At 49.6% G+C, this 11,368-nt stretch overlaps 2 protein-coding genes across 2 annotated transcripts in view; one reads left to right on the top strand and one right to left on the bottom strand.

Moving 5' to 3' along the window:
* AHSA1 (activator of HSP90 ATPase activity 1) overlaps positions 1-4,572 on the top strand; it is a 7,941-nt gene extending 3,369 nt beyond the window's left edge. The window contains exons 3-9 of the mRNA XM_007459777.1: positions 176-258; positions 660-777; positions 1,884-1,972; positions 2,831-2,959; positions 3,418-3,519; positions 4,012-4,063; positions 4,181-4,572. Coding sequence (XP_007459839.1) covers positions 176-258; positions 660-777; positions 1,884-1,972; positions 2,831-2,959; positions 3,418-3,519; positions 4,012-4,063; positions 4,181-4,353 — 746 coding nt within the window. The 3' untranslated portion in view covers positions 4,354-4,572. The remainder of the gene's footprint in view (positions 1-175; positions 259-659; positions 778-1,883; positions 1,973-2,830; positions 2,960-3,417; positions 3,520-4,011; positions 4,064-4,180) is intronic.
* A 5,198-nt stretch (positions 4,573-9,770) lies between these two features.
* The window catches only part of ISM2 (isthmin 2), a 15,032-nt gene continuing 13,434 nt past the window's right edge, over positions 9,771-11,368 (bottom strand). The window contains exon 7 of the mRNA XM_007459795.1: positions 9,771-10,288. Within this exon, the coding sequence (XP_007459857.1) occupies positions 9,771-10,288 (518 nt within the window). The remainder of the gene's footprint in view (positions 10,289-11,368) is intronic.

Genomic DNA, 11,368 nt, shown 5'->3' on the forward strand with positions numbered 1-11,368 from the left:
GAAAGACATTTCAGGGTGGGGGGCAGTGGCTGCATCTGGCATGGCATTCTCTCAGAATAAAGAAGGTCAGTTCAGTTGTCCAAAAGAAGTGTAAGCAGAATAGTAGTTAGCACTCCAGAGCAGAAGAGGAGGAGAGAAGAGAAGGAGACTGATAACATTGCATTACTTTTGACAGGTACCTCTAAGTCTGGGGTGCAGTACAAAGGCCATGTGGAGATCCCCAATTTGTCTGATGAAAATAGCGTGGATGAAGTGGAGGTTTGTGCTTTCTATTTCCTCATCTGTCTGAGTCTTCCACATCCTCTTATTCTCAGATGAGAAAAATGACCTGTCATTCAACATTACAGGCCAGGCTTGGCCCCAGCATTCAGAACCCCAGTCTGCAGATGATTTTCTAGGTCTTTGGTGCCATTGGGAGCTCCCAGAGCAGCTTGTGCTTATCTAATTACTTTGCTTTAGTGAGTAGTGTGGGTTCTAACATTAGCCACCTTTGTCTTGGCAGAGAGACCTCGAGAAGGAGCACTCATGGGGATTGTACAAAAACCTCAACCCTCATTTCCTTTGGAAATGTTAGCAGTTATCTGATTGCTCAGCACTGACATTCCACAATGTGGGTGCCTCTCAAGTTATTTACCACCTACTTCTGGTCTTTCACTCAGATTAGTGTGAGCCTTGCCAAGGATGAGCCTGACACAAATCTCGTGGGCTTAATGAAGGAAGAAGGGGTGAAACTTCTAAGAGAAGCAATGGGAATTTACATCAGCACCCTCAAAACAGGTATCCCTTGAGTACTTATGAGTGCCTTGAGAAGATAGTTTTCCACCAGTCAGATGCTAATTAAGGGGCTTGACAGGTCTTTCTTTGGCAAATGGATAAAAATTTGGGGGGAGGAGGCTTATTTCATCTAAAAATCAGTCTATAAACTTGAAGTAAGGGAAAGATCTAGAGATATGTTGTCTAATGTGTTGGCTGTTGAGCACTTGAAATGTGGCTAGTCCAAATTGAGATGTACTGTGAGTACAAAAAACACAATGGATTTTGAAGACTTAGTATTTTTTAAAAAAATTAAATGTCTCAATAATTTTTTGATACTGATAACATATTGAAATGGTAGTTAGGATGTATTAGGTTAAGTATATTGTTAAAATTAATTTCACCTGTTTGTTGTAATGCTTTAGTGTGGCTACTAGAAAATTTAATATTACATTTGAGGTTGAGATTGTATTTCTGTTAGACTTGCTGATCTGAAGACTTGGCAGCCCCAGACTCACCACGTGAACATAGTGTCCTGCACCATTTTTGATGTGCATTCTCCAGGGACATTTAGAGGGTTATGTGAATAGTAGTCAGCTCAGCTGTCCCCTAGAATTCTAGTTCTGCCAGTGTGTTCTGATCTTGGCGTCGGAGTACATATGATCATCATCAGAGGGAACCGGTATAGAGGTGGAAACCTTTTTTGGTGGGAACCAGTGCTCTGATGCCATAACTGGTTGTGGCTGTCCTACAGAGGTAAGGCAGGGTGGAGAAAGGGGACTAAATATGCAGCTGTGGGTATCTTGGCACACTCTTGAAGTCTTTGGAAGTGCCACTGCATTCATTGGCTGCCATCCACAGTAGACCTCACATACACTTAACAAGTCGTGATGCTTCTCATTGAGTCAGGGGTTTAAAATAATCCCAGTGAACATACTGTGTTCTGTAGCATACACTCAGATACCTGTCTGGCATAGATCAAAGTTAAAGACGCTAAAGTGGATTACTCTTCCCTCCCTTGTTGTGACCTCCATCTGAGTTAAGATGGCCATGTTTGTCAAACTACAATGAAACCCTGAGTCTCAGCTACTAAGAAATAACTTCCAAGAGCTGGGATTTTATCTTTTCAGAGTTCACGCAGGGTATGATCTTGCCTACAATGAATGGAGAGTCAGTAGACCCAGCGGGGCAGCCAGCACTGAAAACTGAGGAGCACAAGGTAACCAGTGTCCCCATGTGCTGGGGCGGGAGGCCGTCTGGAAAGGGAGTTAAGGCACTGCCTCCTTCATAAGTCTCTATATCAGCTCTTTCTCTCCCACCCTAACCTCTGAGCCAGAGCTGGTGCTTTGTAGAGAGTCCACAGAGTGTAGTTGTCTGTCTCCCCATCTTTAACCTGGTGTTTATTCATTTATAACAGACCCCTTAGAGCAAATGGAAGCCATCAGGGACTTCAGAGTCCGACTGTTGCGTTTAACCCCAGTGAGGAGGTTATGAATGCAGGGTGGTCTTCACCTATATGCATCTTAAGTATTATGTCTACATTTCATACTTTGATACTAAAGGTGTCATCAAGGTATCAGGGGTTACTTAGATCACTAACTTCACCTAACAGGAAACTGATCGATTTCACTCCATTTACAGGGTGAGCAAATATTTTTTCTGGAGATGGAACTTGTGTGGTTTGGGTTCAGCACTTGGTTTTCAGCCCTGTTGCCCTTCTGTCAGCACACTGAAGGATATTCTGCGGGTGTTGCTTCCAGCTGTTTAAGCATAGAAATTCTGCTTGAGAATCACGTGGGGCTCTTCAGAAATACCTTATGATTTGGTGTGCCCTTCAGCAATGGGCTTTTAAATGAGTGTCACTCTTCTTTCACCTAGAGTGGCATTGAGGATTTTCTGGGAAAGTTCTCCTTCTGACTGAAATGCCTGTGCACATAAATTTCCTCTAACTCCCTGGAATAATTAGCCTTGGAGGTGAAAAAGTTTGTGAGAATGAATAGCAGGGCTATCCCTGAAGCCCTGTTAATTGAGGTTTCACCGTTACTCTAAACTGACAATTTCACTTCCACTTCCACAGGCTAAGTCTGCTCCTTCAAAAACCCAGGCAAGACCTGTTGGTGTCAAAATCCCCACTTGTAAGATCACCCTTAGAGAAACCTTCCTGACATCACCAGAGGAGCTCTATAGAGTTTTTACCACCCAGGAGGTAAGTATAGTCCTGTCCTTCCAGATCCTGGCATCTGCCATCCCGAGTGATTGGGGTTGTGGGCACATCCCCGCATTGTGCGGAGGAAGTGCTGAGTGGAACCGTGAAGCTTTCCTTGTACACTCACAGGCAAAGGGAAAACACTTGTTCAACCCACTCATCAAAGTGGATTCGTCGTCTTTTTTCTCTTTTTTGCTAGTTTTGGGTCATGTAAGTGGGAACCACTGGAATCATTCTTGTTAGAAAAGTAAATGGATTCGAAATAATGGCATCCTAGGTTCAGAAAGAGTTATTTGAGTCGAAGCCTGGTCTCTAGTGGAACAGAAAAGAGCCTAAACCTGGTTCTTGGGCAGAGTAGTGTCTTTGGAAGTGAGAGCTGAGGCATACAGGTGTCAGCTGGCATTTCTCCTGGGTTCCACTGAGAGCCATGCATCTTCTTACCTCCTTTTGCTCTGCAGCTTGTTCAGGCCTTTACCCATGCTCCTGCAATGTTAGAAGCAGACAAAGGTGGCAAGTTTCACCTGGTAGATGGCAATGTCTCTGGAGAATTCACTGATCTGGTGAGTACGTGCTTGCCAGGATATAGCTTTTGTCTGGTCAGAAGAATAACATTTCCCCCTTTTCTTTTTCAGCTCTGTAGATAAAATTTAAGGCTGTAATCTCTTTGGTTAGTAAAACCTCATTTTGCTTTTCAAAAGAATGCTACAATTGAATTCTCTTGCTTTCATATAAATTTTTCTTTAGTGGGATAAAATTGCTTCTTCCTGGAAAAATCAAACATGGAAGAGAGGTTAGATACATTGGTGGCTTAACAGCTTTCCGTTTGCGGCACTGAAATTTCACTTGGGCACAGGTGACTGGACCCAACTTAGGAGTAAGAGGAGAGGCTGTGGCTGATGTCAGTGCAGGAGCTACCAACTCTGGTCCACTTTGTCCTCATCAGTAGTACAGCTGCAGATGATGGGCTCCGTATGAAAGGCAGATGGGTGATGCTTGCTAGGATTGGGTACATTGCAATGTATAGTATAGGCTGACCTCTTTGATTATTTTAGATCCCTGAGAAACATATTGTGATGAAGTGGAGGTTTAAATCTTGGCCAGAAGGTAAGTAAGCATATGTATTTATTGCCATTGCCCCCAGAACTTTTTCTTTTCCCCTTAGCCTCAGACCCACATGGAAACCCTGGATCTGAAACCTCCTTCCCCTTTGCCTTTCCCCAGGGCACTTTGCCACCATCACCTTGACCTTCATTGACAAGAATGGAGAGACTGAGCTGTGTATGGAAGGCCGAGGCATCCCTGCCCCTGAGGAGGAGAGGACACGGCAGGGCTGGCAGCGGTACTACTTTGAGGGCATCAAACAGACCTTTGGCTACGGTGCACGCTTATTTTAGGAATAGCAGCAGAGGGTACAGCCCGCCGAACACTTCAGTCCAGCCCTCTCCTGACTGGGGCTTGTGACTTACAGGATTGCACCATCCCAACCACTAACTTGGGGCCGGGGCCCCTTCCCTTCATGTATACCTTGGGTTTGTGCATGTTTTCTGCTGGGTGGGAACAGAGGGTGATTTCTCTTTTATGTGTACATACGCTAAATAAACGTAATTTAAAAATCGTGCATGTCTGGAACCTGTGTTGACGGGGTGGCTGGTATTAAGAGTTCCCTTGAAGGTTTTGAACAAAAAAAAAAAAAACAACGGAGGGGTTTTATCTCCGTTCTGCGTAAGTGTATGTAATTAAGAGGCCTGAAAAGAGCCTACTTCTCACCAGCAGGCATTCTTGAGCTCATGTCCTTTCATACTGCAGACTGGCAAAAAGGGTCTCTTCCCCTCACTGAGGGAAATGTGGGGTGGTGAACGGTACCAAGAAACTTTATCGCTGGTCCAGGTGGCATCCTGGGCTTCCCACTCTGCATGGCCTCTTATCCTCTTCCAAGAAGAGGTGATCAACCAGGTGCTGGTTTGAGGTGTGGAAAGAGATTCCCCACCCTGTGACCAAGGGGAACTGTGGGCTTTGGGTTTCTGTTCACTGAGCTTCTGTTTATTGAGCGGTTACTATGTACCAGACACTGTACTAAGCAGTTCCCTAACAGTAGCTTATTTAGCCCCCATAATTTAGACCCTGTGAAACAGATACTACCATTATTTCTGTTTTACAAGAACCTAGTCCTTGGATTTCTTAACGCATATCCCAGACCCTACAACAGATAATTTAGCAGAGTTGGAATTTGGAACAAGGACCATAACGGCAGAGCCAGTGCTCAAGTCCAAACCACTGTCTACTGCCTTGTCGCGTTCATCCCTGAAAAGAAGCAGCTGCATGTCTAGCATGTTAGGCATCCTTCCTGGAATAGGAAATTCCAGGCCTGTTGTTACTCCCAGAAAGAGGAAGAAACGAATATAGAGTATTTTTAAATACCTGGTTCCATTAAGCAAGTTTACTGAGCACTGACGAAGGGGTTCCAGTGGGGTCCAGATTGCCACGTTGCAGGAAGAGGTAAACTACCTTCACAGGGAGGGTCATTTTCCTCGACAAGCCCCGCCCTGGTGACCTCAGTGTGAGTCAGCACCCTCTAATCCAGACACTACCTCCTGCAGTTACAGCTATTTCCTTCATCTGTCCTTGCCTGCTTTATTAGGTGGCAGTGAGGTCTGCAGGCTAATCCAACCAACATGACTTGGCCAAAATGTAATTAAAGTAGGAAATCAGTACTGATCCGGCTAATTTAGACCCCCAATATCCTCCTTTGGCTTAAATTAATCAACAAGTGCTGGGCTGAACTAATTTGCATCTAGTTTGGCATTATATCTGCTTCCTGGGGCTTCGAACAGATACTTTTTGATAAAGTCCTGTGCTCTAGCTTGAATCAAATCAAGGACCCCTTGGGACTTCCCTGGCAGTCCAGTGGTTAAGACTCCGTGCTCCCAGTGCAGGGGGCATGGGTTCTATCCCTGGTCAGGGAACTAAGATCCCGCATGCTGCACGGCGTGGCCAAAATCAACAAAAACAGCAAATCAAGGACCCCTCCTAACACAGAGACCAGTGACAGAAAAGGACCAATTTCACACCTGGCGGGAGAGTTACCAATTCCAGAATACCTAGGAAAAATCTGAAGTGAAGTTTACAAGTGTCTTAGTAATAACCAAAGCACCAGGCAAAGTTCCTGTTATATGACAGCTCGGTAACATTCATATCCCCAGTACTGATGGCTGTTCCAATTTTCACCACTTCCATTTCACTGATAACATTTTGGTTAGCCATTGGAGCCTAAAAAGCAGAATGACAGAGCTAAAAACAGAACTTTGGACTTGGGTTTGAATTGTAAATGTGTCACTTTCTAACAAATTGCGCAAATTTCCTCATCTGTAAAATGGGTAGTATAATAGGTACCTAAGAGCGTTAGAGATGGATGTAGAAGCTCTGGCCCCCGGTGGCATGTTACCTGCTGACTCCTGGGCTCCCAAGCCCACACATTTTCCCTTGAGCAGGAATTGATCTGAAAATCTGGTTAATTGGCCAAATTGCAAATCCTAGGCCAAGGGTTCTCCTCAACTAAGAACCACCTGAGGGGAACCTGTTAAATGCAGGAAAGTGGACTCCACCCCTAGATACTCTTAGTGGGTGTGGGGTGTGGCCTATGAGCTTACATTTTAATATCCCAGGTGATATTGGTACCAGGGGTGGATTTTGAGAAGCACTTCAACATGCTAAGAAAATCTAATTGTAATAGAGGAGCCAAAGAAGCACATCTGGGTCCCTTCTGTGAACAATGAGTCAAAGGATCTGAAACATCCTGTCTTCCAAGAGACGAGGGAGGCCAGCAGGATCTGGCAGGTTTGTACTGTTGGTTGTTTTAAACCCTAGTAAGAATTCAGTGTGACCAGTTTTGTTTTTTTTTTAATTTATTTTTGGCTGCGTTGGGTCTTCATTGCTGCGTGCCGGCTTTCTCCAGTTGTGACAAGTAGGGGCTACTCTTCGTGGCGGTGCATGGGCTTCTCATTGCGGTGGCTTGTTGCAGAGCACAGGCTCCAGGTGCACAGGCTTCAGTAGTTGTGGCACACGGGCTCAGTAGTTGTGGCTCGTGGGCTCTAGAGTGCAGTCTCAGTAGTTGTGGCACACGGGCTTAGCTGCTCCACGGCATGTGGGATCTTCCCGAACCAGGGCTTGAACCCGTGTCCCCTGCATTGGCAGGCGGATTCTTAACCACTGGGCCACCAGGGAAGCTCTCAACGTGACCAGTCTTGCCTAGCCTAGAACCTTATACGAGGTAACCCAGAGGAGGAAAAATGGGGCAAAAACAAACATCCAGGTGGCCGGGGCAGCTAAGTTAGAAACAGCTGTGGTGTTCGTGCTGGATGCGTAGCCACGGATGGCTCCTGGTGTCCGGGATGGGAAGAACAGCCAGGTGAGCCAGGATGGCCTACACTGGACCAGAGCGGGGTAGGGTCCTCTCTGATTTCATGGGCCTCTCCTGGCTCTGATACCAGCGGCTCCTGAAATCCTCCCTTTAACAGGGTCAGTGACCCCTCTGTGACTCTTTCTGCTCACACACAGGTGTTCCCTAAGCCGGCAGCCACCTGCACAGCATCTCTTTCTCCTTTGTACAGTTTGAATAAACACCATTTTATAGCTGATCAACGCCCCAGCCCCTTCAAGACTCCTTTCCAGCCCCCTTTTCTTTAGTTTCTCTCACCTGTGGCCTGACGTGGTAGCAATTTAGCATGTCACTTGGATTAAAAATGGGGCTGGTTAAGTTCAGTCTGGGTAATAGACAAAGCATTAGGTATAGATTAAATTTAGACAGTGTGTTTAAGTGTCAAGGTAAATTATATTAGAAAGGAGGGGAATTAGCCGTTTCCTGTGAAAACAGACTCTGGGATATCTCTATCTTGTTATTTATTTTTTTAAAGTTTCAGCTAAAACATAATTAAAACATTCCTGTGCTAATCGTATTGAATTCCCCAGACAAGAGACAGGGAAGGGAACTTGGCTCCCACCTAGTGACCCGAGATCCTGGCCTCTCTGACCCTGTAATATTCTACTTGCCCCAGAGTGCTGTTAGACGGTGATCCCGGACCAGACTAATAAACCTCCCTCTAGGTGTGATGTAATTGGAAATATCTGGCTTTCTGAGTTTCTCCAGGTAGTGGCTCTGAACACACCTTGTCTCATTGTGCTTCCTGATGTGACTTCCCCAAATGCCAGAAGTGACAGTGGAGTGTGTGGTAAGGGTACCAACTAAGGTAGGACTCTCTCATAGGTGTAGTTCTTGGGACAACTCTGCATCGGATCCCCTTGCAGCAAGTTGCTTGGGGAAGTGGGGTCACTTCCTCTGGTGTAAATGCACTTGATCTATCTGACCAAAGGACTTGGAGTGAATGTGCCCCTAAGGTCCTGCTAGCTCTTCCCTGCCTCCCAGGTAACCCTTTACGAGTTTGAGTAAAGATAACCAAGTAAAGATAACCTAACTGATGTTTAGTCTAAACTAAACTCTGCACCCTGGACCTCTGCCTGCCCAGCAGGGTTAGGTAATCACAAACGCAGTCCAGGGGAGCTTGGCTTAGACTGTAAGCAAGGGCTCCCTACACCCCTCTGCTCTGCTGGGGCTCCAAATTCTTCATCAGACAGAATTTGAAAATAAAGTGCTTTATTGCTGAGGTTCCCAGAGAGTTTCAGGGCAGCTGCCTAGGGGCTAGGACTGAAGTTCCCTACTTTTGGAGGCTTTTATGAACAGAGACAGTTGGGATATCAGCATTTCAACCCCGCAGAAGACAAGAGAGTGTGGCTGCAGAGAGAAGGGGGAGATGGGGGGTGAGGGGAGGCAGGGAAGAGGCACGAGGTGTGCTGGGACAGCTGATCATATGCATCTCTTCTCAACTCTGAGCTCAGTGTATTCAGTGACATCACCTTGGGAGCCTGAAGTGGGCCACAGTGGGAAGGTTTACACCACAGAAATTGCCCAAATGCTACAAATTGGGGCTGTCCCCCTGCCACCCCCCGGAAGAGCTGATTTACCAGCTCACCCTGCACGTGACCCATCCTTCTGGGCTGGTTCTGAACCCACCCCAAGCCTGGCTGCTGTGCTCCTTCAGGGCACTGTGATCTCCCAGCCCCACACATTCCTACAACCTGGACAGAACAGAGGTGAGCTGGACAAAGAAAGGGACCAGAATTCATTGATCCGTTCTGCACCTGGATCCTGCCTTGTCTTGGCTGCCACAGCCTGTCTATCCACTTACGGTCCCACTGATGGCCTTCAGCCCTAGACTAAAGTGGTGTCCAACAAAAGGCCGCTCGGGGCTGAGGTTAACTCTCCCAGCAGGGGTGGGCAAGCAGGCCACGTGCAACCGCTCAGCGCTAAGGAGGGCTGCTGGCCCAGGGCTGGCTGGCCGCTGGCCCACGGGCCGGGACAACGAGACTGGCCCTCACGGCTGGGGCTCTAAGTGACTCACCACAGGTCCTGGGAACCAGGGTGTGTGGAGAGCCGGGCGCACACCTGAGCACAGAGGGAGAGGGAGGACAATGGGTGTCCAGGACGCGACAGCGCCTCCCAGCGGGCAAGAGGTAAGGCCGCCACAGATATGCATCTCGGGGCAGCCCCGGGGGCCTTGGGAGCTGAGCTTCCTCCTCTCACCCTGGGCCTTACACACGCTTCAACCTTCTCCCCACCCCAACACCGACACCTGGGGTGTTGACCTCCCCGCCTCAGGTTCAAAGGCAGAGGGCTCGAGGCACCAGACTGGCCTCACCAGATCTGGGCCAGGCAGGGTGAGCAGCCCGCGAGGAAAGTTCTCCAGCACAGCAGCCCTCATTAGAACTCCTTGGCCTCCTGCAACTGCGCCAGGTATTCCTCCTCAGGGGGGTTGTCCGTGCAGGCCCGGCCATTGTTCGGGGGCCGCACAGCGTGGTAGCGGCTCCAGTCCCCCTTACACAGGATCCAGGGCAGTGTGTCCACCTTGAAGTGCAGCTCGGGTGAGAAGTCGGTGCTGACGAGATCGGGCGCGCCGGCGCCCTTGCCTCGGGTCAGCAGCCTGCTGCCCGCGTCGTAGCAGCAGTGCTGGGCGGCCAGCGTGCTGCTCTCCCCGGACAGCAGAGAGCGCAGGCAGAAGCGGGCTGTGGGCTGGTACACGTCCAGGCGCTCACGTGGGCCGCTGGCATCCCTCCACCGGAAGCTGCGGCCCTGGTGCTCATCCTGCAGGCTCACAGCGCTGGACATGGCCTCCAGTGGGTATGCACACGGGCAGCTGGGCAGGTCCCGCAGCACCTGGCTCAGGTACTTGGCTAGGAAGTCACTCTTGCAGTTCAGCCACTTCTCACAGCTGTCCACATCTGCAGAGGGCAGGGGAGCGTGGGAAGGGGACCGGTCAGCCCCTGGGGTGGGGGGGACTGGTCAAGGGCCAATGCACGGAGGGGGAAGGCCTAGGCCCCAGCTGGTGCAAAGCTGTGGCTTGGTAGGGCCATAGGGGCAGGAGGGGAAGGACCCACACCAGAGCGGGGGGCAGTCTGACGTGGCTGCCGCTGTTAACAGATAAGGGCAACCACACACCACCCAGGCAAGCTGAAGCAACAGGCCGTGGCCGAATGGACGTCGGCCAAGGGGCTGAAGGAGGGGCCTACAGGCCCTCTGCGGAGCTAGGCCTTGTCCCTTTAGATGCTGGATGGCGGGAAATGTCCTGGGATCGTGGGGAATGAGCTGGGGTGGGTGGGGGCAGGGACAGCAGTTTTAGCCTCCTGGTAAGAAAATGTTTCACTGTTTTCACCACTGGCCCATTCTTGTTCTTAACTTTGCCTTTCTCAGGCTCACTCTGTCTTTCTGGGCCCCCTGTGACCCCCTCTGTCTATGCTGCCCTCCCCCGCTCTCCCTACCTTGGAAAATGTGGCCTCTGACCCTGGCCACCCAGAACAAACTGCTCCTCCCTCTTTGCTGCAGACCCCTGGGCCCACTTGGCAGTGCTGTACCTAAGTTGGTTGTGTGTGTCTTTCCCCCGAAGACCTGAGACCCCTGAGGGCAGGGACTGGGCTTGGTCTTCTGGGAATCCCCTGCCCCACACAGGGCCGGGTGCACCCTCCCGGCTCAGTGAGCTTCTGCGGCGTTAAGCATAGGACCCATCTGCAAGGGGGCTGTCGGCAGCTGCCTGACTCCTTGTGGGGTGCAAGAGACACAGATGTGGAGTGTGCTGGGGAAAGCGCGGCCCGATCCAAGCTGCCGGAAGGAGCAGTCCTGGAGCTCTGGACCCTGACCTGTTTTTGAGGGCAACTGCTCCCCAGACAGAGCCTGCCAGGAGCCTCCAAGAGTGACCAGGGAGTGGAAGCCGGAATGTCCCCATCCTATCCTGCTGCCAGGGAGCGTACGCCCCACTAGGTGATCTCCACGCTCTGGGCTCCCCTCAAGACCTTATTCCCAGCAGG

This window comes from Lipotes vexillifer, unplaced genomic scaffold (assembly GCF_000442215.2).
Source record: "Lipotes vexillifer unplaced genomic scaffold, Lipotes_vexillifer_v1.1 scaffold39, whole genome shotgun sequence".
NCBI lineage: Eukaryota > Metazoa > Chordata > Mammalia > Artiodactyla > Lipotidae > Lipotes > Lipotes vexillifer.